Genomic DNA, 25,179 nt, shown 5'->3' on the forward strand with positions numbered 1-25,179 from the left:
TTTTTGATAGAGTCATTGCCCCACTGGGATTGTTTGACGCCAACGCACAATGAAACAGATATTTCAACGGATGTATAAATGTAACATCCGGTTGGCCTTTCACTCACTACCAAATATGGTGATGAGAGGAAGCCCATTGGCCGGCTGTGGGAGAAGATTGAGCAATATGAATTTTGTGCCGATTAAATATTTTCTCCATACAGTTTTCTGTATGCTTAACTATAATATGTAGCTAACAGAGTGGATTGAGTTTTGTAGACTTTACCCTTTGCCAAAGTGAGGAAAAAATGCGTTGTTTAGAAGTGCAAGGGCGAATTGAGTTATTGCACACACACGTTTCACAGAGTAGGCGTTCTTTAACGGAAATATGCAATTAAATACTGGAACGCGCCAATAGAATCTCACTAGCTCGTGCTTGGCTCTGCCCACGAATTATTTTGCCCCCATTGGAAACAACAGGCTCTAGTTTATCTTGAGTTTGTTATAATCTTTGGCTAACTTGCTAATGTTAATCGCGATAGCTAGCTATCATGGTTTCCTATTCCTATTAGTTAACGTTAGCTACTTTTATTTATGATTATACAAATATGTCATCTTGTCATGCATAAAGTCAACCAGTTAACGTGTAATTTGTGTTTGTTTGATTTGCTGCACGGGTGATAGTAATTCGAATGTTAACTTTTAGCTAGATTGGACTGCAGTGGCTAACCAGTTTTTACTTATTAGCAGTGCGTTAGCTAGCTTGCTAAGCAGGTAGCGGCTAACTAATGCTTTGGTAGGGTTAGCTTGCTAACTTATTTGTTTATTTAACATATGAATGGTTGTGTAAATTCTAGAATATAAGTTTAAGTCACACAAACTTAAAAAGGGGATCATAGTTAGCCACTGAGGATGAACCTCTGACTCAATCTTAAGTTATTCAACTATAGCTAGCTAGTTGGCTTGCTAGCTAACTACATTCCATATATTATTGTTGATTAGATTAGCTAGCTATATATTTACAAGTTGGTGACCACTGCTATAAAATCAGAGGCTGCAACAAGTACTGCCAGGTGACTTTAAGATTAGAGGTCGACTGATTAATCGGAATGGCCGATTAATTAAGGACGATTTCAAGTTTTCATAACAATCGGTATTTTTGGCCACCGATTAGCCTATTTTTTTTATTTTTTTATTTTTTTTTAACACCTTTATTTAACTAGGCAAGTCAGATTAAGAACACATTCTTATTTACAATGACTGCCTAGAAACGGGGGTTAACTGCCTTGTTCTGGGGGGATTCGTTTTTGCAACCTTCGGTTACCAGTCCAACGCTCTAACCACCTGCCTTACATTGCACTCCACAAGGATTAACAGGCTGACTACCTGTTACGCGAGGTCAGCAAGAAGCAAAGGTAAGTTGCTAGCTAGCATTAGACTTATAAAAAAACGATCAATCTTAACATAATCACTAGTTAACTACACATGGTTGATGATATTACTAGTTTATCTAACGTGTCCTGCGTTGCATATGATCGATGCGGTGCCTTAATTTTCATTGAATCACAGCCTACTTCGACAAACGGGTGTTGATTTAACAAGCGCATTTGCGAAAAAAGTACTGTCGTTGCACCAATGTACCTAACCATAAACATCAATGCCTAACAGGAATATTTAGACTTAGTCACCCGTTAGATAAAATACGGAACGGTTCCGTATGTCACTGAAAGACAAAAACTTGTTTTCGAGATGATAGTTTCCAGATTCGACCATATTAATGACCCAAGGCTCGTATTTCTGTGTGTTTATTATATTATAATTAAGTCTATGATTTGATAGAGCAGTCTGACTGAGCGGTGGTAGGCAGCAGCATGCTCGTAAGCATTCATTCAAACAGCCCTTCGCTGTGCTTCAAGCATTGCGCTGTTTATGACTTCAACCTGGGTGGGTATAATTTGTGGAATGTTCCAACAGGAATCTATTCCAAAAACTTTGTAAATAACAAGGTTTCCAAAAAACAACGCATACAAAGTTGTATAGCGGCAGAATGAGATACCGGGTAGGGAGTGGTCTAATTTCATTGCGTTTTTCACTCATCACGTTTATTCCGAAAAATGTCTGTCCTCACATGTCTGTTTGCCTATGGACAAACATTAAGAATAATCTACGTGGTGAGTTGATGCCTATTCGGCAGCTAGTTAGCTAGGTTTGTATGCGTTGCTACTTTGTATGCGTTGTTGGTTGGCAACCTTTTACTTTACGTTTTTTGGAACAGATTCCTGTTGGAACGTTCCACAAATTATACCCACCCCTACAAGCCTATCAACTCCCAAGATTAGGCTGGTGTAACCGATGTGAAATGGCTAGCTAGTTAGCCGGGTGCACGCTAATAGTAGTTTTTTTCCCTTCCTCTGCATGGGTAACGCTGCTTCGAGGGTGGCTGTTGTCGATGTGTTCCTGGTTTGAGCCCAGGTAGGAGCGAGGAGAGGGACGGAAGCTATACTGTTACACTGGCAATACTAAAGTGCCTATAAGAACATCCAATAGTCAAAGGTATATGAAATACAATTGTATAGAGAGAAATAGTCCTATAATTCCTATAATAATATAATAACTACAATCTAAAACTTCTTACCTGGGAATATTGAAGACTCATGTTAAAAGGAACCACTAGCTTTCATATGTTCCCATGTTCTGAGCAAGGCACTTAAACATTAGCTTTCTTACATGGCACATATTGCACTTTTACTTCCTTCTCCAACACTTTTAAACCAAATTGAACATGTTTCATTATTTATTTGAGGCTAAATTGATTTTATTGATGTATTATATTAAGTTAAAATAAGTGTTCATTCAGTATTGTTGTAATTGTCATTATATATATAAAAAAAGAAAATAATCGTCCGATTAATCGGTATCGGGCCTTTTGGTCCTCCAATAATCGGTATCGGTGTTGAAAAATCATAATTGGTCGACCTCTATTTAAGATACCTAGATAACTACTATATTAGGAGTAAGAAAGCTATCAATAAATTACATTTTATCAGATTTGCTGAAAATACAAAATCATGGTTTAACAATAAATCAGTTTGTTGCCAAAAACATGCATACAAGAGTTCTCATTATTTACTTTTAGTATGCACAGAAGCATCCCAAAGGATCACGTGTCGCATGTTTCGTCACAATATTCTTTTGGACTGATGCCCGGTTGAACGTTCTACTCGTATGCATCGTCGATGAAGATTTAGTCAAAAGTGCATTACAGTGGCCTGGAAATACTGTCATTCCAAATGAGTCAAATAGTTAGTAGGGAAACCTTCTGTCTTAATTTTGATGTCGCCAGATTTACTTTAGATGTAGTAGAAAGCTAGCTAACGTTATAAAATTAAGGCCACCGGATTTTAGCTAGCTATTTTTGGCGAACTTTGCTAGCTGACGAGAACATTGAGATCCGTCAAGTAAATTTGACGACGTGATAATGCTGGCAAAGTTGTTTCCTACTAAATGTTTTAGTGCCCTAGCAATAGTGTAATCTAGAAGCAATAGTATTTAGCCTCCGTCCAGAATGACTGGGTTTATCACCACTTTAGGGCATCACTTTGGGTCCGCCGGCAGAGGGCGACTTGAGAACGTTCATAACAAGGGCATGACGCGACCATGTGACGGAGGAAGCACCCAGTGGCGATTTTAGCATGTAAATCTTCGTGGGGAAAAACAAATACCACTAAAAGTGGGACATATGCCAGCAAAGCCAATACACAACACGTAACAATACATTCATTGAACTCTAACGGTGACACATGGTCGGTGGCCACAAACTGTTAGGGCATATATAAAGCTATCCCAATATCTTACCACTGCTACACCTGGCTATCAGCAGAGCCTTGTCTGGCAGTGAAACAGTTGATTCATTCTCATTTACTGCCTGTAAAAAAAAACAAAAAACATGGCTGACTTGCTTAAACAAATGTGATTTCTAATGACAATTGGGATATACAAACTATGGCATAAGGGGACGACAAGCGGATAAGAGGCAATCTGTAATTTCGATTAAGACATTAATAAGCGAGCTAGGACATACATAATCAATTTAACTATTTGTTTGGTACTTTTGAAATGTACAGTGACAGAATTCAGAATATGGGCCGTTCTTAGTGTTTTCCCTGTATACAAAGTCAGAACCGTAGGATAAATAACAGGGACATATAAGCAGACAATGAAAGCTTTTACAATATTCAATAATTCTCTAAAACAGGCTGTAGACTACCTGTGCTCCGCCAAGTCAGAACAGTGGGTTAAGTTAAGAGGGCTAAATACACCAAATTATTAGGGTGAGGCACATGGGCTACTAACAGCTTACTACACAACATACACTTAGTATTACTTTCTTAGCTACAGTATACATATCTCCCTGGCATATTACATCATTTATGCAGCAGCATACAATATTATTGTGCTGTGCTCACTTGAACAGGAAGGAGGCGTGGCGGTCCTTAGTGGGCAAATTTGGTCATCAAAGTCTGGCATTCTCTGGATTTATGGTGCTTTCAACTGGGAACTCAGAAAAAAAACAAGGTCGAGTCATGATGACGTCATTGATCTTCAGGCCGTAGCTCTAGAAAGAGGCCTCAGTTCCCGACTAACAATTCCGAGTTGGATGACCGTTCAAAACGTATTTCCCAGTCGGAGCCCGTTTTTTCCTGAATTCCCAGTTGTCTTGAACTCACTGAAGTCAAGTTTTTGTAGTTCCGAGTTAACCTGTTATGCGGAACCCCTCGACAATATCCAGTGAAATGGCAGAGCGCGAAATTCCCCAAAAATTATTTGAAATATTTAACTTTCATACATTCACAAGTAAGCTCTAAGTCTAGCCATCGTGTCAGATTTCAAAAAGGCTTTACAGCGAAAGTACACCATACGATTGTTTGGTCAGCGCCTAGTCACAAAAAAATACAGCCATTTTCCAGCCAAAGAGAGGAGTCACAAAAAGCAGAAATAGAGATAAAATTAATCACTAACCTTTGATGATCTTCATCAGACGGCACTCATAGGACTTCATGTTACACAATACATGTATGTTTTGTTCGATAAAGTTCATATTTATATCCAAAAATCTCAGTTTACATTGGCGCGTTATGTTCAGTAATGTTGTGCCTCGAAAACATCTGGCGAATTTGCAGAGAACCACATCAATTTACAGAAATACTCATCATAAACTTTGATGAAAGATATGTGTTATTCATAGTATTAAAGATAAGCTTTCCCTTAATGCAACCGCTGTGTCAGATTTCCAAAAAGCTTTACGGCAAAAGCACACCATGCAATAATCTGAGTACAGCACTCAGCCACCAAAACAAGCCATACAGATAACCGCCATGTTGTGGAGTCAGTAAAAGTCAGAAATAGCGTTATAAATATTCCCTTACCTTTTGATGATCTTCATCGGAATGCACTCCCAGAAATCCCAGTTCCACAATAAATGTTCGTTTTGTTCGATAAAGTTAATCTTTATGTCCAAATACCTCCATTTTGTTCACGCGTTAGGTTCACTATTCTAAATGCACAAGGCGCGCGCACGAAGTCCAGACGAAAAGTAAAAAAAGTTATATTACAGTTTGTAGAAACATGTCAAACGATGTATAGAATCAATCTTTAGGATGTTGTTATCATAAATGTTCAATAATATTCCAACCGGACAATTCCTTTGTCTTTAGAAATGAAAAGGAATGGAGCTCGTGCACACGGCCGCTCGCGATAAACAACTCATAGCTTTCAGCTGGTCCACTTACTCAAGGTGGTCTTATTCTCTCCCCTTTACAATAGAAGCCTGAAACAATGTTCTAAAGACTGTTGACATCTAGTGGAAGCCTTAGGAAGTGCAATATGACCCCACAGACACTGTATATTGCATAGGCAATCACTTGAAAAACTACAAATCCCAGATTTCCCACTTCCTGGTTGGATTTTTCTCTGGTTTTCACCTGCCAAATGAGTTCTGTTATACTCACAGACATCATTCAAACAGTTTTAGAAACTTCAGAGTGTTTTCTATCCCAATCTACTAATAATATGCATATCCTAGCTTCTGGGCCTGAGTAGCAGGCAGTTTACTCTGGGCATGCTTTTCATCCTGATGTGAAAATACTGCCCCCAATCCCAAAGAAATTAACCCTCTCCTCTCCATGTTCCCCTGTCCCTCCCTAGTCTCCATGAGGAGGTGGTGGACTTCTACAACTTCATGTCTCCCCAACCCGAGGAGGCTTCTATGAGGAAGGAGGTGGTCAACAGAATCGAGACTGTTATCAAGGAGCTGTGGCCTACTGCTGACGTGAGGACACACACACACCAGAGCTGGCGTTGAACCAGCACATCAGACATTTTAGCCATTTGTTTACAAATATTGGTACAATACAGTTTTTTTTCTTCTAACTTTCTCTCTCTCTCCAGGTGCAGATATTTGGCAGCTTCAGCACTGGACTCTACCTACCCACAAGGTAAGATAGCAGCCTTGTTGTGTAATGTGTTGAATCTTGTTCTCAGAATTTTCTCCAGGTGCTTGGCCACCAGTTGACCTACCACCATCTTTCTCTGTTGCCATAGTGACATAGACCTGGTGGTGTTTGGGAAATGGGAACGCCCCCCGTTGCAGCAATTGGAACAGGCCCTCCGGAAACACAACGTGGCGGAACCTTTCTCCATCAAAGTGCTGGACAAAGCTACGGTGAGTTGGTGCTGTGTTTTAAAAGAATGCTTACACGATCTGTTGGGATAGCTTCAATGCTGTTCAAACTGATAACCTGTTAAACTCAGTGTTTTGGGCTCTGTACTCATTCAGTCAATTTCATTCAGAAAATAGAAAGTGACCTATCATTCGAAAACTACAGCACTTGTCTTTTTGGAAATCGATCTCAAATCTCACTGCTGGTGATGTCATAAGAATGCCCCCACTACCGTCCACCCTACAGGCCATAAATCACGTGCAAAGGTCATATACATAGTGTGTATAATTTGGGTCAAGTGACAAAAAGTGGAAAATAATTGTATGCATGGAAAGGGTACACCCTGGTGGTCCTCATAATGCAATGCATTTCTTTTCCATCCATATATAATATAACATTACCTTGAATGATTCCTCCATATTCGCCGTTGATCAATCTCAACTCGTTTCCAATGGGAAAAGTAGTTTGAAGTTTCCTTGGCTGTCTGTGTTATTTAAAAACAATACGTGATAACTAGAAAGTCCTGATCAGTAGGGTCATTTTAAGATGTCAGGCTTCAAAATCCGTTCAGCCATTTTTGCACAGTGAGGTACTACCCAAACCAGATCAAACCAGACGCATCTATTTTTTGTGTTCCAAAGTCACATGTGATCTTGCAATGGACGAACTGGAAATCAGACATGAGATCTGATTATACCAGTAAAAAGATTACAACTTCAGCTTTATGTATATCATTCCTGTAAGATTAAAAATGTATGCATGGCACTTTCCACAAGCCCTGCGCTTTTAACATGGCTGTGTCCTTTTGGAATGGTAATTGGTTATTTTATTTCAAACCTAGACATTCAAATCTCTTATTCCCCAACTAAGGGACTATTTTGTAAAAAACTAATTGTCACTGGCCTACACACAATAACCCCTCATGTCAAAGTGTAATTATGTTTAAGGATTTTTCTTTTTTTTTACAAATTAAATGAAAAGCTGAAATGTCTTCAGTCAATAAGTGTTCAACCCCTTTGTTATAGCAAGCCTAAATACGTTTTAGGAGTAAAAATGTGGTTAACAAGTCGCATAATAAGTTGCATTGACTCTGTGTATAATAATAGTGTTTAACATAATTTTTTTAATGACTACCTCATCTCTGTACCCCACACATACAATTATCTTTAAGGTCCCTCAGACAAGCAGTGAATTTCAAACACAGATTCAGACACAAAGACCAGGGAGGTTTTCCAATGTCTCACAAACAAAGGCATCTATTGGTAGATGGTAAAAAAAAGCAGACATTGAATATCCCTTTGAGCATGGTGAAGTTATTACACTTTGGATGGTGTATCAATACACCCAGTCACTACAAAGAAACAGGCGTCCTTCCTAACGCAGTTGCCAGATAGGAAGGAAACCGCTCAGGGATTTCACCATGAGGCCAATGGTGACTTTAAAACAGTTACAGAGTTTAATGGCTGGGATAGAAGAAAACTGAGGATGGATCAACATTGTAGTTAGTCCACAATACTAACCTAATTGACAGAGTGAAATGAAGGAAGCCTCTACAGAATAAAAAATATTCCAAAACACGCGTCTTGTTTGCAACAAGGCACTAAAATAATACTGCAGAAAATGTGGCAAAGCAATTCCCTTTTTGTCCTGAACACAATGCAACACATTACTGAGTACCACTCTATATTTTCAAGCATAGTGGTGGCTGCATCATGTTATGGGTATGCTTGTAATCGTTAAGGACTGAGTTTTTCAGGATAAAAAAGAAACGTAATGGAGTTAAGCAAATCCTATAGAAATACCTGGTTCAGTCTGCTTTCCACCAGACACTGGGAAATTAATACACATTTCAGCAGGACAATAACCTAAAACAGAAGGCCAAACATATACTGGAGTTACTTACCAAGAAGACCATGACAGAGTTAGTTTTGACTTAAATCTGCTTGAAAATCTATGGCATAACCTGAAAAATGGTTGTCTAGCAATGATCAACAATCAATTTGACAGAGCTTGAAGAATTAAAAAAAAGAATAATGTGCAAATGTTGTACAATCCAGATGTGGAAAGCTCTTGAAGACTTACCCAGAAAGATGCACAGCTGTAACTGCTGCCAAAGATGATTCTAACATGTATTGACTCTGGGTTAAATACTTATAAAATAAAGATGTGTTACTGTTTATTTATATACAGTACCAGTCAAAAGTTTGGACACACCGACTCATTCCAGGGTTTTTCTTTATTTTTGCTATTTTCTACATTGTAGAATAATAGTAAAGACATCAAAACTATGAAATAACATGTATGGAATCATGTAGTAACCAATAGATTTGAGATTCTTCAAAGTAGCTACCCTTTGCCTTGATGAAAGCTTTGCACACTCTTGGCATTCTCTCAACCAGCTTCATGCTGAGTTTGCATCAGTCACCTGGAATGCATTTCAATTAACAGGTGTGCCTTCTTAAAAGTTAATTTGTGGAATTAGTTTCCTTCTTAATGCCTGAAAAATGATTTGTCTAGGGGTGGAATACAAAAGATAGCCCTATTTGGTAAAAGACCAGGTCCATATTACGGCAAGAACCGCTAAAGTAAACAAAGAGAAACGACAGTCCATCATTACATTAAGACATGAAGATCAGTCAATGCTGAACATTTCAAGAACTTTGAAAGTTTCTGCAAGTGCAGTCGCAAAAACCATCAAGCTCTATGATGAAACTGGCTCTAATGAGGACCGCCACAGGAAAAGAAGACCCAGAGTTACCTCTGCTGCAGAGGACAAGTTCATTAGAGTGATTGGCCTCAGAAATTGCAGCCCAAATAAATGCTTCACAGAGTTCAAGTAACAGACACATCTCAACATGAACTGTTCAGAGGAGACTGTGTGAATCAGGCCTTCATTGTCGAATTGCTTCAAAGAAACCACTAAAGGACCCAATAAGAAGGAGAGACTTGCTTGGGCCAAGAAACACGCCCAATGGACAATAGACCGGTGGAAATCTGTCCTCCAAATTTGATGTGTTTGGTCTGATGAGTCCAACCGCCATGTCTTTGTGTGACGCAGAGTAGGTGAACGGATGATCTCCGCATGTGTGGTTCCCACCGTGAAGCATGGAGGAGGAGGTGTGGGGGTGCTTTGCTGGTGATGCTGTTGGTGAATTATTTAGAATTCAAGGCACACTTTACCAGCATGGCTACCACAGCATTCTGCAGTGATACGCCATCCCATCCGGTTTGCGCTTAGTGGGACTATCATTTGTTTTTCAACAGGACAATGACCCAGCACACCTCCAGGCTGTGTAAGGGCTACTTGACCAAGAAGGAGAGTGATGGGAGTGCTGCATCAGATGACCTGGCCTCCAATTGAGATGGTTTGGGATGAGTTGGACCGCAGAATGAAGGAAAAGCAGCCAACAAGTCCTCAGGATGTGTGGGAACTCCGTCAAGACTGTTGGAAAAACATCTCAGGTGAAGCTGGTTGAGAGAATGCCAAGAGTGTGCAAAGCTGTCATCAAGGCAAAGGGTGGCTACTTTGAAGAATCTAAAATATATTTTCATTTGTTAACCTCTCTGGGACATATGGGACGGTAGAGTCCCACCTCGCCAACAGCCAGTGAAATAGCAGAGCGCCAAATTCAAAACAACAATCTCATAATTCAAATTTCTCACACATACAAGTATTATACACAATTTTAAAGATAATCTTCTCGTTAATCCAACCACTTTCACTGATTTCAAAAAGGCTTTACGGCGAAAGCATAGCATTAGATTATGTAAGGGAACAGCACCTAGACAAGAAAAACCACACAGCCATTTTCCAAGCAAGGAGAGGTGTCACAAAAAACAGAAATGCAGCTAAAATTAATCACTAACCTTTGATCTTCATCAGATGGCACTCATAGGACTTCATGTTACACAATACATGTATGTTTTGCTCGATAAAGTTCATATTTATATCCAAAACCCCCATTTTACATTGGCGTGTAATGTTCAGAAATGTTTTGCCTCAAACCTCCTGTGAATGAGCACATCAATTTACAGAAATACTCATCATAAACTTTGATAAAAGATACAAGTGTTATGCACAGAATTATAGATAAAGTTCTCCTTAATGCAACCGCTGTGTCAGATTTCAAAAAAGCTTTACGGCGAAAGCACACTTTGCAATAATCTGAGTACAGCGCTCAGATATCAAAACAAGCCATACAGATACCCGCCATTTGAGTCAACAGAAGTCACAAATAACATTGTAAATATTCACTTACCTTTGATGATCTTCATCAGAATGCACTCCCAGGAATCCCAGTTCCACTATAAATGTTCGTTTTTGTTCGATAAAGTTCATATTTATGTCCAAATACCTCCATTTTGTTCGCGCATTTAGTCCAGCACTCCAAATTCACTAAGCGCGTGAGTTTATTCCAGACGAAAAGTTAAAATAGTTCCATTACAGTTCGTAGAAACATGTCAAACGATGTATAGAATCAATCTTTAGGATGTTTTTATTATAAATCTGCAATAATATTCCAACCGGACAATTCTATTGTCTTTAGAATTGAAAGGAAAGGCAGCTCGCTCTCACGGCCGCGCGCATTTTTGAGCTCATGCCAATTTTCCAGACACACGACTGAATCAGCTCTTATTCTCTTCCCATTCACAGTAGAAGCCTGAAACAAGGTTCTAAAGACGGTTGACATCTAGTGGAAGCCTTAGGAAGTGCAAAATGACCCCACAGACACTGTGTATTAGATAGGCAATCACTTGAAAAACTACAAATCTCAGATTTCCCACTTCCTGGTTGGATTTTTCTCAGGTTTTTGCCTGCCATATGAGTTATACTCACAGACATCATTCAAACAGTTTTAGAAACTTCAGTGTTTTCTATCCAAATCTACTAATTATATGCATATTCTAGCTTTTGTGCCTGAGTAGCAGGCATTTTACTTTGGGCATGTTTTTCATCCAAGCTACTCAATACTGCCCCCCTTTCCTCAAAAAGTTAAACACTTTTTTTGGTTATTACATGATTCCTTATCTGTTATTTTATAGTTGATGTCTTCACTATTATTTTACAATGTAAAAAATAAAGAAAAACCCTTGAATGAGTAGGTGTGTCCAAACTTTTGACTGATGCTGTATTATTATTATTATTATTTTATTTTTTACAAATGTTAGAATTTTTCTTCCACTTTGATGTTAGTAGTTTGTGTAGATCGTTAATAAAATATTACCATTTAAATCCATTTTAATCCCACTTTGTAACACTAAAAATGTTAAAAAAGTAAAGGGATGTGAATCCTTTCTGAAGGCATTGTAGATGGGGTAATTAACTTATTAAACTTCCTATGTGAATGCAGCCTATACACACCGCTGTCTTACCAAAATAATGCAAATGAAATGCTGAAAGTAGTAGCCTAGTTATTCATTCATGCATGCACATGATTTTTTGGTGAATAGCAGTTTGGCAACTGCGAATGCGAACAGATTAATGCGAAAGAAACACTGGTACCAAGTAGGCTGAGGTAAACAAAATATCAGATCAATAAAGGCATAACACAATCTATATTTAGGCTAGTTACATTAACAGTAAACAAAGCATTAAATAAAAGGCGAATGGAGATCCAAATAACCAAAACATCCTACTCCAGTGAGATGCAGCCACGCACAGCTGTCTTGCTAAATAAATAGGCCTATAGGCCCGCTTCAAACATGGAAAATCATGGCGCTCATGAGTTCAGCAACATGTTTTCATATGACACATTCCACTTTTGTGGATCAAATTTGACCCACACAATCAATTAAGCAATGCCAGCCTACCATAACCATGTTTCTAATATGTACATTTCCATTTACAATCACAAAAACCACTAAGCTACCATTGAAACCATAATAGAATTGATCTATTTCCATACGGAAACATACAGATACAGTTGAAATCAGAAGTTTACATACACTTAGGTTGGAGTCATTAAAACTCGTTTTTCAACCACTCCACAAATTTCTTGTTAACAAACTATAGTTTTGGCAAGTCAGTTAGGACATCTACTTTGTGTATCACACAATAATTTTTCCAACAATTGTTTACATACAGATTATTTCACTTATAATTCACTGTATCACAATTCCAGTGGGTCAGAAGTTTACATACACTGAGTTGACTGTGCCTTTAAACAGCTTGGTAAATTCCAGAAAATTATGTCTTGGCTTTAGAAGCTTCTGATAGGCTAATTGACATCAATTGAGTCAATTAGAGGAGGTGTACCTGTGGATGTATTTCAAGGCCTACCTTCAAACTCAGTGCCTCTTTGCTTGACATCATGGGAAAAATCAAAAGAAATCAGCCAAGACCTCAGGAAAAAAATGGTCGACATCCACAAGTCTGGTTCATCCTTGGGAGCAATTTCCAAATGCCTGAAGGTACCACGTTCATCTGTACAAACAATAGTACACAAGTATAAACACCATGGGACCACGCGGCCATCATACTGCTCAGGAAGGAGACGTGTTCTGTCTCCTAGAGATGAACGTACTTTAGTACAAAAAGTGCTAATCAATCCCAGAGCAACAGCAAAGGACCTTGTGAAGATGCTGGAGGAAACAGGTACAAAAGTATCTATATCCACAGTAAAAAAAGTCCTATATCGACATAACCTGAAAGGCCGCTCAGCAAGGAAGAAGCCACTGCTCCAAAACCGCCATAAAAAAGCCAGACTACGGTTTGCAACTGCACATGGGGACAAAGATCGTACTTTTTGGAGAAATATCCTCCGGTCTGATGAAACAAAAAGAGAGACCGTTTGGCCATAATGACCATTGTTATGTTTGGAGGAAAAAGGGGGAGGCTTGCAAGCTGAAGAACACCTTCCCAACCGTGAAGCACGGGGGTGGCAGCATCATGTTGTGGGGGTGCTTTGCTGCAGGAGGGACTGGTGCGCTTCACAAAATAGATGGCATCATGACGGAGGAAAATTATGTGGATATATTGAAGCAACATCCCAAGACATCAGTCAGGAAGTTAAAGCTTGGTCACAAATGTGTCTTCCAAATGGACAATGACCCCCAAGCATACTTCCAAAGTTGTGGCAAAATGGCTTAAGGACAACAAAGTCAAGGTATTGGAGTGGTCATCACAAAGCCCTGACCTCAATCCCATAGAGAATTTGTGGGCGGAACTGAAAAAGTGTGTGTAAGCAAGGAGGCCTACAAACCTGACTCAGTTACACCAGCTCTGTCAGGGGGAATGGACCAAAATTCACCCAACTTATTGTGGGAAGCTTGTGGAAGGCTACCTGGACCGTTTGACCCAAGTTAACCAATTTAAAGTCAATGCACCCAAATACTAATTGAGTGTATGTAAACTTCTGACCCACTGGGAATGTGATGAAAGAAATAAAAGCTTAATTAAATAATTCTCTCTACTATTATTCTGACATTTCACATTCATAAAATAGAGTGGTGATCCTAACTGACCTAAGACAGGGAATTGTTACTCGGATTAAGAGTCAGGAATTGTGAAAAACTGGGTTTAAATGTATTTGGCTAAGGTGTATGTAAACTTCCGACTTCAACTGTATGTACTGTAGCTATACCCTGTGGAATCTTTTGGATTCTTGCATTGGAATTATATAGATTTCCGCTTATATTGTGCTGTACCACAATAGACGCCCGTTTAATTGCCGAGACCATTTGAGTGCATTTGACCAAGAAGTGACCGGTTGGTGTGAATTGTTCGCTGCGCTCTATCACCACCATGGACAGCCCTCTACACACTAAACCAGGCTGTTGAAAACCTAGGCTGTTGGCTAAGGTAGTCATTTTGCCATTCCATACCCTTGGTTTTTGCTGAAATGACGCCACTGGCTATACCACCAACATTTTGATAAAAACCAACCAGCAAGATTGTTTCTTTTCAGAAGAGTTGCAGCCGCCTTGATGCTCTGTGGAACTTCCTGAGTTATTGATCATTCCATTATCCCTGAAATATTCTTGTAAGATCCCCTTCAAATGACAGTTGAATTAGTTGAGCTTTCCTCAGATGTAGCATGCTTCTTCTGTGCTGTCTGAACACGTTTGTCAGTGGAAAATGAGATCCATGTGTCAGTGCAGTAAACACGGTCAGCGTAGTGGAGAGAGAACCAGAGAATCGTTGCAGTATATAGTGGGGTCCTCATTGGAGCTGGAGCGGGTGACTTTTCGGCCCAACTGGCGAGCGACACTAAACTCTGCTTCCACCAAATCTGTTTTGCTTAGCTCCAGCAGGGGTTTCACCTTTTTCCCATCTAGAAAGTCATGGCTCTCCAGGTCAAAGGCACACAGGGCCTCCACCATTTGGCTGTTGTGTTCGCTGAATCGTTCTGACATTTCACCAATGACGGCATCCAAGAAGTCTTTTACACTCAGTCTCCTCTGTCCTGCTGGACTACTGTACTGCTAATAACACTAGCACTTTTTACAGCTAGCTAAGAAGCTAACTAAACTCTGTAGTGGTAGGGCGTGAAGCAGAGTTGCGTGAAGCAGCTTCAACGGTAAACATGACCCCACCCTTATAAATGAAATATTACAGGCGGAGGCGTATCACGTTATCCATTTAGCCAATCACCCAAAGGAGTCTAACCGCCCCAGTGGCTTTCCATATCCCCATTCACACACTGCGGTGCACTCTGTCCATTGTACTGACGCAGTGCAGCCGAGAAATACAGGTTTTGCGCCAACCTGTCACTCAATCATCATTTAAACATTTTTGCTATTTTTATATAGGGACATAAAACTTAAGCTGAGGGGGCACAAGTTTAAACTGAGGGGGCTAAACCGTTTTTGCCCCCTTTAATAGTCATGACGTTGCTGTACAGCTATATCAGAATCCCACGGCACTTTCCCTTCTAACAGTGCTAAGCATGTGTTTGTAGGACTTACATTTCAATTTCAAAATGATATCTAATTATGGTAGATTACAATTTGTGTCGCTTAGAAAATGACACCAGAGAGCGTCAGAATTGAACAGGATTAACAAGTAGATGAGACTTAGTTGAATGTAAGGATTGGATCTTTGAATTGAGCGGGAATGAAATTGAAATGGATGTGAAATAAACTTTGTTTATTTTTATAAAAAGTCAATGTTTCTCTTTTTCCCAGGTGCCAATCATCAAGCTGACTGACCAGGAGACAGACGTCAAAGTGGACATCAGCTTCAATGTGGAGACGGGAGTCAAAGCTGCTCTCTTCATCAAGGACTACACCAAGGTGAGAACACTAGCATTTGTAGTTTTTGTTTTAGCTTTATTTTCCCAAGACAGAGATGAGGTCGTCATTTAATAATCACGTGAAACACTATTATTGCACTCCGAGTGAGTTCATGCAACTTATTTTAACTTAAGCACATTTTTACTCCTGAACTTATTAGGCTTGCCATAACAAAGGGTTTGAATACTTAATGACTTAACACATTTCAGCTTTTCATTTTGAGTTAATTAGTAAAAAAATCAAATAAACATAATCCCACTTTGACATTATGGGATGTTGTATGTGCGTGTGTAGGCCAGTGACACTAAATGTAATCATTTTTAAATTCGGGCAGTAAAACAACATCTGGAAAAAGTCAAGGGGTGTGAATACTTTCTGAAGACACTGTATGCATTTTAAATTTGACTCTATACTCCAGCATTTTGGATTTGAGATGGAGTGTTCCAGATTGGGCGAGAACAGAGAATGTACACCTGCACATTGGTTCAGAGTGGTGTCGTCTGCTGTAATGTAGGGTTTTCCCGCTCAAATGAACCGTGCTTTTACTTCTCTAGCCAATCTTATTAGTTCTGCAGTAGTGCCTATGCCCTAGGGGTTAGGTGGAGATTTGGTGATAGGCCTACAATATGCTGTCAGTAAAGGAATTTCTCTGACCTGTCCTTTATTCAATGACATAACCCAACATGCTTCTGTAAGTCACCAGAAGCATAACGTACGAGTCTTTGTCCCATTGACAACCGCATCCCCAAAATCAGCATATGATTTAAAAATGAGAACCTGTAAAAAGGAGGCGAATTGTATTTCAAGTAGTGATCCTCATACTAAGTTACATATTTTCATTAAATAAAGACTTTTTCATCGTCTTTAATTTTAAATAATTCCTGCTTTTAATAGGTGCTCTGCTCCTCAATGACTGTGTAAATTGAGCAGGGATTCGATTCTCTCCTTACTGTTTTTAATCTCTCTCGCCCTCCTTCCCCCCTTTTGCTCTCGGGCCCCCTACAGAGGTATCCCGTGCTGCCTTACCTGATCTTTGTGCTGAAGCAGTTTCTGCTCCAGAGAGATCTCAACGAGGTGTTCACTGGAGGAATCAGCTCTTACAGCCTCATCCTGATGGTCATTAGCTTCCTCCAGGTACGTCACACACACACACACACACACACACACACACACACACACACACACACACACACACACACACACACACACACACTTTGTATAATCTAGTATGACAGTGTACAGTTATGGCACTTGTAATGTTGTCATAACATGTCTGCCTATTCTCTCTCTCTATCTATCCATCTATCCATCCATCCAGCTCCACCCAAGGATTGACGCCAGTAGCCCCAACATCAACCTTGGCATTCTGCTGATTGAGTTCTTTGAGCTGTACGGCCGCCATTTTAACTACCTGAAGACGGGCATCCGCGTCAAGAACGGAGGGGCCTACATGGCCAAGGAGGATATGACGAAGGTTATGACCAATGGCTACAGACCCTCCATGCTCTGTATAGAGGACCCACTGATGCCAGGTGTGTGTGCGCATCTGATGGTGTGCAGGACTGAGTGTTTGAGTGACGATGTGTATGTGCGTGCATCTGACGGTGTGCTGGACAGTGTTTGAGCGAATGTGTGTGTTTTCCATTGGTAATGGTGTTGGCCATCGTTTGTATGGGCCGATTTAGGTGTTTTAACTGTGTGTGTGTTCCAGGTAACGACGTTGGCAGGAGTTCGTACGGAGCCATGCAAGTCAAGCAGGTGTTTGACTACGCTTACATCGTCCTTGGTCACGCCGTGTCACCGCTAGCACGCTCCTACCCCAATAAGGACTTCGACAGGTTGGTTCCCCTCTCTTTCAGAATGTCTTCTGTGTCCAGCCGGGCCTAGAAATGTTTGTACATGAATAAGTACAGAAGTTATCAAAGTAAAGATTGTCAAATAAATATGGTGGTTATGTTGGAAAGTGTAACTCATCCACTGCTGTGCAACATTTTAAATCCTGCCCTTTCCTGTTTCTCACTATCCCTGCAGCACTTTGGGGAGGATAATCAAGGTAACCCAGGAAGTGATTGACTACAGGGAGTGGATCATGACGAAGTGGGGAGGAAGGCACCTCGCCCGCATGGAGAGCCAGGGTAAGAGAAGTGTGTGTGTGTAACCCCTGAGTAAAAAAAAGTCTTGACTGTCTTTTATGGCAGGTTTTGTGTGTGTGTATATTGGCCTGTGTGTGCAAGGGTAACCTTTTGTTGTCTTGTTTGGGAAGTGTGTGTTGCTGTGTATAATAACCTGTTTCTCTCTTTAGGTTCTGTCCTGGAGCAGGACCCAGCACGGTGTGTGTTGGGTTTAGGTGTGGAGGAACAGAGGGACTCAGTCTCCCCTCACAGTGCAGACTCCCCCATGTCCCTGTCCAGTCCTCACCAACACTCCTCAGCCTCCTCGGTCTCCTCTCTGTCCGGGTCAGACAACGTAAGGGCACAGACACACACAATAAACACACACACTGCAGTCTTTATGATGAACTATCTAAATGCAATTGTGTTAATGATTTGACAGCTGATCATGTTTTAACCCCTCCCCTCTGCTGTGTGTTCCAGGACTCTGATTCGACGCCATGCCCTGGCCGCCCTCCGGCGCTGCCCCCCTACACCCTCCAGTCTCTGGGTATGACTCTACCCCTGGGCCTGGCACTGGGCAAGCCTGGCATCAACCAGCAGCACCTCATCATGTCCCCTGGCTCACAGGTACAGAACCTAGCAACTACTGACCTTTGTGTTGTTAGAGATGGGAGAGTTTAGCGTGATGGATCAACATGTTCTGTGAGTGGGACATGAAAGGTAGACTCAGCGACGCATTAAGTATAAACGATATCTGGCCAGTTTCCGCAACATCTAAGAGTGTTGAAGCACGAGGCTAAACTTCTGCTGTTTTGGTCCCGCAGACACCACGTTGTAGCAGGGTGAAGTGCATCCGTGCACATCCACAGGTATCCACAAAGTCTGGCATCTTAATGTCTGGGGTGCTGCTTCTGCCAGCATCATACCACAGTCTACCTTTTACGTTTATAAAAAAACAGCATTCCTCAATTTCCAGCTCCATCTTATCATTAAGATTTGTCATATATATTTCTATGAAATGGTCTCCATGCCTTGTGTTTTTAGTACTCACATCCCAGTAACAGGGATTGTGAAATGGTGATCTAAAGCGGTTTGTGATTGGACGTGTGATGGCTCAAAATGTCTCTCCCTCCCCTTCCTTCCAGGCGTGTATGTCTTTGCCCAGTGGCCTGACGATGCACTCCTTACCTGGCAGACAGGTGGGTATAGACATGACCCCCCCTACCCACCACCCTGCCCACCATAACCCTCATGCCCCCTCCAACCCCCAGCCTCTGTCCAGCCCCCACCCCACCAGCCACACACACCAGGTAGGCGCTGGCCGCAATAACGGCTACACACACTAGACTGGGACAACCTCTTTGTCTTTCTCTCTCCTTTAAAACTCTCCTCTCCTCACCTCTCACTTTCTTATTTCTGCTCTCTTTTTTGCTTTCCAACGCATCTTGCTTTCTCTTCTCCCTCTTTCTCTCCTCCCCCTGTTTCTCTCTGTTCTCTCAATCTGTCCCTCTTGGTTTCATGATTACATTGTTCTATTGAATATCTCCAAGATTTAACTGATTATAGGATTCCTTTCGTAGAGTACTTTGCTGTGTTTGTTTGTTTGTTTGTTTGTTTCAGGTTTCAAACACTCAGTGACTTGAATTCTAACTCTTCATCCTCTCTCTCTCTCTCTCTCTCTCTCTCTCTCTCCAGAATGGTCCTAAGTTTCACGTGAAAGGCTTCCACAATCCAGCTATGGTCCACAGTCCCGCCCTGGCCAACCGCGCCCACACACACCCTCTCACACACGCTCACACACACTCACACACGCAGTACCGCAACACCTGGCGCCGTCGGAAGAGGGACAGCCTGCCAGTAAGCCTGAGCAGATGAAGGATAAAACATCCCCTTTTTCCTCTCGTCCTCCCTTCATCCCTCTCTCATTCTGACTTATTGGGAAGACAACTTGATGAGACAATGCTCCCTGCTGTTCAACTTGGAGGACAGGCAGGCAGAGGCACCAGACCAGCATTGGGATTCATTCAACACTTTGGGCTGCTGAACTTTGGCCCCAAGGAGGGAAAGAAGTGTAGCTCTGGGAAAACTCCTTCTCCATCGCTCATCCTCTCCCCATCTCTGCATGTTTTTTACTGCGCAATGAACCAACGGCCAACGATACAGGAACGAGCAGTGCGGCTAGCGAACAGAACGCAGCGCAACCCAACGTGCATTCTGACCCCAGGACTTTTCCGCAGCTCTCCAGTCTTTCACTTCCTGTTTGGGATCCACCTTTGTTTTCTTTTCGTTAATGTTTATTGTTCACATTAATATAAAAAAAATTCTGCTTTGCCCTTTTTCACATGCGTTCGAGGAGACTGAGGATAGTGACATCTTTGCCAGGTGGAAGTAGTGAAGCCCAGTGTCGTGTGGTAAATTGAGTTTATTTTAGTTTTTTGGACTGGGTTGCGTTGTGAAGGCCTTTGTCCTTGAACCCTGCAGCCAAGCTGTATCTTTTTCAGTGTTCACACTATGGACGGTTTCTAATTTGTGCAATAATGTGTTCGATTTTTTTTATCTTATCAATCTTTATTTAATTTTATTATTCGTGTATGTAAAGGCATTTTGGTGTTATGTTTTTAAGATTGTAGTTTAAAAAAAAAAAATTGCCAAGAGTTTACAGAACCTTTCCCCAGATGGCCTCCGGTCTGGAGAGTGTGTGACGGAGTGTGTGTCTGTGTCAAGAGTGTGTGTCAATTGCTGAGTTGTGTGTATCTTGTTGGTGTCAATGTATAGTTGAACCCCCCCATGGGTGTTTTATAATGTGTGAAAATGAAGAATCATAAGCAGCTAAGTCACTTCAGACTACTGCAATGCAACCTCTATTGTTGGCAGGTTAAACGTCTGTAATCTCACATTGTCTCACTAGATGGAGCTCTTACTATAGCAGAGAAACAGTGGACTGACTGACTGAGCTCTTACTATAGCAGAGTCACAGTGGACTGACTGACTGAGCTCTTACTATAGCAGAGAAACAGTGGACTGACTGACTGAGCTCTTACTATAGCAGAGTCACAGTGGACTGACTGACTGAGCTCTTACTATAGCAGAGTCACAGTGGACTGACTGACTGAGCTCTTACTATAGCAGAGTCACAGTGGACTGACTGACTGAGCTCTTACTATAGCAGAGTCACAGTGGACTGACTGACTGAGCTCTTACTACAGCAGAGTCACAGTGGACTGACTGACTGAGCTCTTACTACAGCAGAGTCACAGTGGACTGACTGACTGAGCTCTTACTACAGCAGAGTCACAGTGGACTGACTGACTGAGCTCTTACTACAGCAGAGTCACAGTGGACTGACTGACTGAGCTCTTACTACAGCAGAGTCACAGTGGACTGACTGACTGACTGACTGAGCTCTTACTACAGCAGAGTCACAGTGGACTGACTGACTGAGCTCTTACTATAGCAGAGTCACAGTGGACTGACTGACTGAGCTCTTACTACAGCAGAGTCACAGTGGACTGACTGACTGAGCTCTTACTACAGCACAGTCACAGTGGACTGACTGACTGAGCTCTTACTACAGCAGAGTCACAGTGGACTGACTGACTGAGCTCTTACTACAGCAGAGTCACAGTGGACTGACTGACTGAGCTCTTACTACAGCAGAGTCACAGTGGACTGACTGACTGAGCTCTTACTACAGCAGAGTCACAGTGGACTGACTGACTGACTGAGCTCTTACTATAGCAGAGTCACAGTGGACTGACTGACTGACTGAGCTCTTACTATAGCAGAGTCACAGTGGACTGACTGACTGACTGAGCTCTTACTATAGCAGAGTCACAGTGGACTGACTGACTGAGCTCTTACTATAGCAGAGTCACAGTGGACTGACTGACTGAGCTCTTACTATAGCAGAGTCACAGTGGACTGACTGACTGAGCTCTTACTATAGCAGAGTCACAGTAGACTGACTGACTGAGCTCTTACTATAGCAGAGTCACAGTGGACTGACTGACTGAGCTCTTACTATAGCAGAGAAACAGTGGACTGACTGACTGAGCTCTTAATCACGCCCAATACCATAGCTGTTGTTTTTAAAACCCTGTGTGCGTGTATCAGTCAGGAGGACTTAGTCACCTAACGTTTGTGCCATTTCTGCTACTCAGTCCTAGTGTAGACTAGGGCTGAAAACTCTTCCCCATTGCAGGAGTTTGGCACAAGGCCAAGTACATATTGTATGCCCCAAGTGTGTTTCTGTTGGTGTGTGTCTGTATGCCTGTCATTGTTTAAAGATGTGCATGGTCTAGTGGCTGTGGGGGTGGAGTTAGATGAAGGAACAGCCAAACTGACCTGAAGATTGGTGAGTGGTGTGAAATGGCACCCTAGCCCCTATGTCAAGTAGTGAACTACATAGGGGACAGGGTACCATTTAGACATGCCCTAAAAGACTAGGTGCTCTAAAGGCTAAAGGGTCTTTCTTCTTAGTGGGGGAGAAAGTTCTGGAACAATGGAGGAAAGGGAATCATTTTGATTCCATTCTGGAATCTAGTGTATATTTGATTGCCAGGTACTTCCGCTAGTTATTTGTCGTGTGTGTGTGTGTGTGTGTGTGTGTGTGTGTCGTCTCTGCAAGTATACAGCCCCACACACACACACACACACACACACACACACGAGTGACTGTGTGGCTGAGGCTCAGCGCGGTAGCTGCACACTGAACATATGATGTTATTACTATGCAAGTGGTTATTGTTGAGTGCCCCAGTATTTCTGTTTCCAATGACAACCACTGCTTCTTGGATCGGAGTGACGTTACTGTAAACTCCAGTTTGAATGACTAGGCCTGTAATTGGTGGGCTAGGCTAGATGGTGGTTAGCCAGCCTCAGCCCAGTTACAAGTGAACCACAAAACTGTCTTTGTATGCAAGTCCTGATGTTTTAAAAGTCTCTAGTTTTGTATTTCTATCTGGCAGAAAGTCTATGGAAGGGGATGTGTGTTTAAGTGGTCGGGTATCTGTATGTCTGGCTTGTCTGAGCGAATAGCAAGACTTTATTTTTTTTTTCTCCAAATGACACCCTTTTCTCTATATAGTGCATGCTATTGTACCCTAGTGCTGTTCTAAAGTAGTGTCCTATATAGGGGTTAGGGTGTCATTTGAGTGCACATGAGGAGCGACTTGCACTCTGTAGTGGACAACTTCATACCCTTCGTAGTGCACTAGAGTCCTCTACCCTTACTGAGACTGTATTAGGCGCCAACGTCACTCTCTGTAATGTTGCTATAGAAACTTTTAACCACCAATCAAAACTCGACCTGGCCAATATACCGCCTTTGACAGGGTCGTCGGCCCCAAATGGCATCCTGTTCTGAATGTATTGCACTACTTTTGATTAGATCTTTGTAGTGTCTTGTGGAAGGTAGCTGGGCTATATAGGACATAGGGTGCCATTTGGGACTCAAGCTGTGTCTGCTTTTAGAGAATAGAACCAGCATCTGTCAGAGAGAAGAGCTCAAACACTATCTCTAGTTAGAGATTTGTCAAGCCTGTCAGTTGTCCACCATTTTTACAGATTCTATTAAGACTGAAATGCAGTGTGAAGTCTGTATGGATTCAACTCTGTGTGTATCCCAATGGTCTACACAAGCTTCCTCCCCTCTTGTCCTTTATCTGATCTGAAAGAAATTGGAACAGGTAAAAGCCAATTCTTTGGTAGATCTGCCGTTTTGTTTTCACCGATCTAAAACCCTACTGATCGGAGAGATGTGGAGGAGAGGAAGCCTCTTTAGACCATTGAGAACAAGAAACACATGTACACATAGATGCAATGTAATGCACTCCATTGCATCACAATGAGGGATTTTAAACTTAACGGCCGCCATTTTGTGAAAGGTGGCGGCTCTTCTGTCATGGCCAACTCATCTGAAGAGGAACTCCTAAAATGGTTGCCAAACTAGCGGCGGTCACGGAGTGACAGCCTGGCTTTTGTTTTGAACATTTTTTTTATGTACCAGTATATTTTTTTCTATTTTATTTTTTAATAAACATCATAAAACTGCCAGTTATCATAGTGATCTTGTCTTGTTTTTGTATGTCCTTAAGTCCCTTCTCTACAAGATCCAGAAAAGCGTGATTATAAAATTAGGTCAAATGTGATCCTGTACTAATGCTCATCTACACTAGGTGGCACACCCATAGCAAAGATTTTTATAACTAACCCAAGATGGACCAGAGTCATTTCATAGTAGGCAGAACAAGCATGAGCTGGTGAGATCCTATTGGCCAGTTCAAGTATTTATTTGCATATTTCCATTAGGGACTGCCTACTCTGAACTGCACGTGTGCAATAACTATATTTTTAAAAACTTTGGCAAAGTGTTAACTCTACAAAATGCAGTCCACACTTTGTTACAGGTTTTAGTTTTGGAACCATAACTGTATGGAGATCAAATGTTTCATCGATGAGAAAATTAGCAGAATGGCGGCAAAAATCTATCTTGCTCCATCTTCTTCCACTGCTGGCCACTGGGCTTCCTCTCGTCACTATATTTGGTAGTGCGTGGAAACGACAAACGAATGCTTCACATTTATACATCTGGGGAAATATATGTCTCATTGTTCTATCTGTGCCCATAGCCTTGAATCCAGTTTGCAACATGGCAAATTGCTGATCTTCCAAACTATTCTTCAGAGATCCCTAGGCTCTATTCGATGTTGTGGCGTATAATCAAGAGTCCCGACACTCACCAACAGGCCAAGAAAATAGTTGCTAGTGTAAGTCTACCCACCCCTTGCAGTCTTCACATTTTGCTGCCTTTTTTCAAATTTAATCTTAAAAGGAATAAATAAGATGGTTTTTCCTATTGATCTACACAACCTACTGAGGTGGGTTTTCCTGTCTGGTAATATAGTCAGGTGCAGTAAAGAAAGACCTAGCAAAGCTGCAGCTGGCTCAAAACAGAGCAGCACGCCTTTAACCGCACACACAGAACTAACATCAACAACATGCATCATAGTCTTTCATGGTTGAGGGCTGAGGAGAAATTGACTACTTCTCTTCTAGTCTTTTTAAGAAACATTTGAGTGTTGAAATTGCCTAACCACTTGTATAATCTATTTGCATACACTTCAAACACACCC

The 25,179-nt window shown here is 41.5% G+C and overlaps 1 protein-coding gene across 3 annotated transcripts; it reads left to right on the forward strand.

Moving 5' to 3' along the window:
- Positions 1–18: 18 nt before the first annotated feature.
- On the forward strand, positions 19–24,100 carry LOC106588695 (terminal nucleotidyltransferase 4A). 3 transcript variants are annotated; one of them, XM_082970130.1, is made up of 13 exons: positions 19–1,394; positions 6,184–6,307; positions 6,427–6,473; positions 6,580–6,700; positions 15,825–15,932; positions 16,938–17,066; positions 17,251–17,464; positions 17,644–17,770; positions 17,964–18,067; positions 18,235–18,398; positions 18,527–18,673; positions 19,192–19,356; positions 19,742–24,100. In XM_082970130.1, exons 2-13 carry the CDS (start codon positions 6,218–6,220, stop codon positions 19,919–19,921), a joined length of 1,596 nt encoding a protein of 531 aa, XP_082826256.1. In that variant the 5' UTR covers positions 19–1,394; positions 6,184–6,217; the 3' UTR covers positions 19,922–24,100. The 3 variants fall into 3 exon arrangements, with proteins under 3 accessions (XP_082826256.1, XP_014033433.1, XP_014033431.2); XM_014177958.3 differs by lacking the exon at positions 19–1,394 and adding an exon at positions 1,401–2,532; XM_014177956.3 differs by lacking the exon at positions 19–1,394 and adding an exon at positions 1,401–2,451.
- Positions 24,101–25,179: the final 1,079 nt, after the last annotated feature.

This window comes from Salmo salar, chromosome 27, assembly GCF_965601325.2.
Source record: "Salmo salar chromosome 27, fSalSal1, whole genome shotgun sequence".
Classification (NCBI taxonomy): Eukaryota; Metazoa; Chordata; class Actinopteri; order Salmoniformes; family Salmonidae; genus Salmo; species Salmo salar.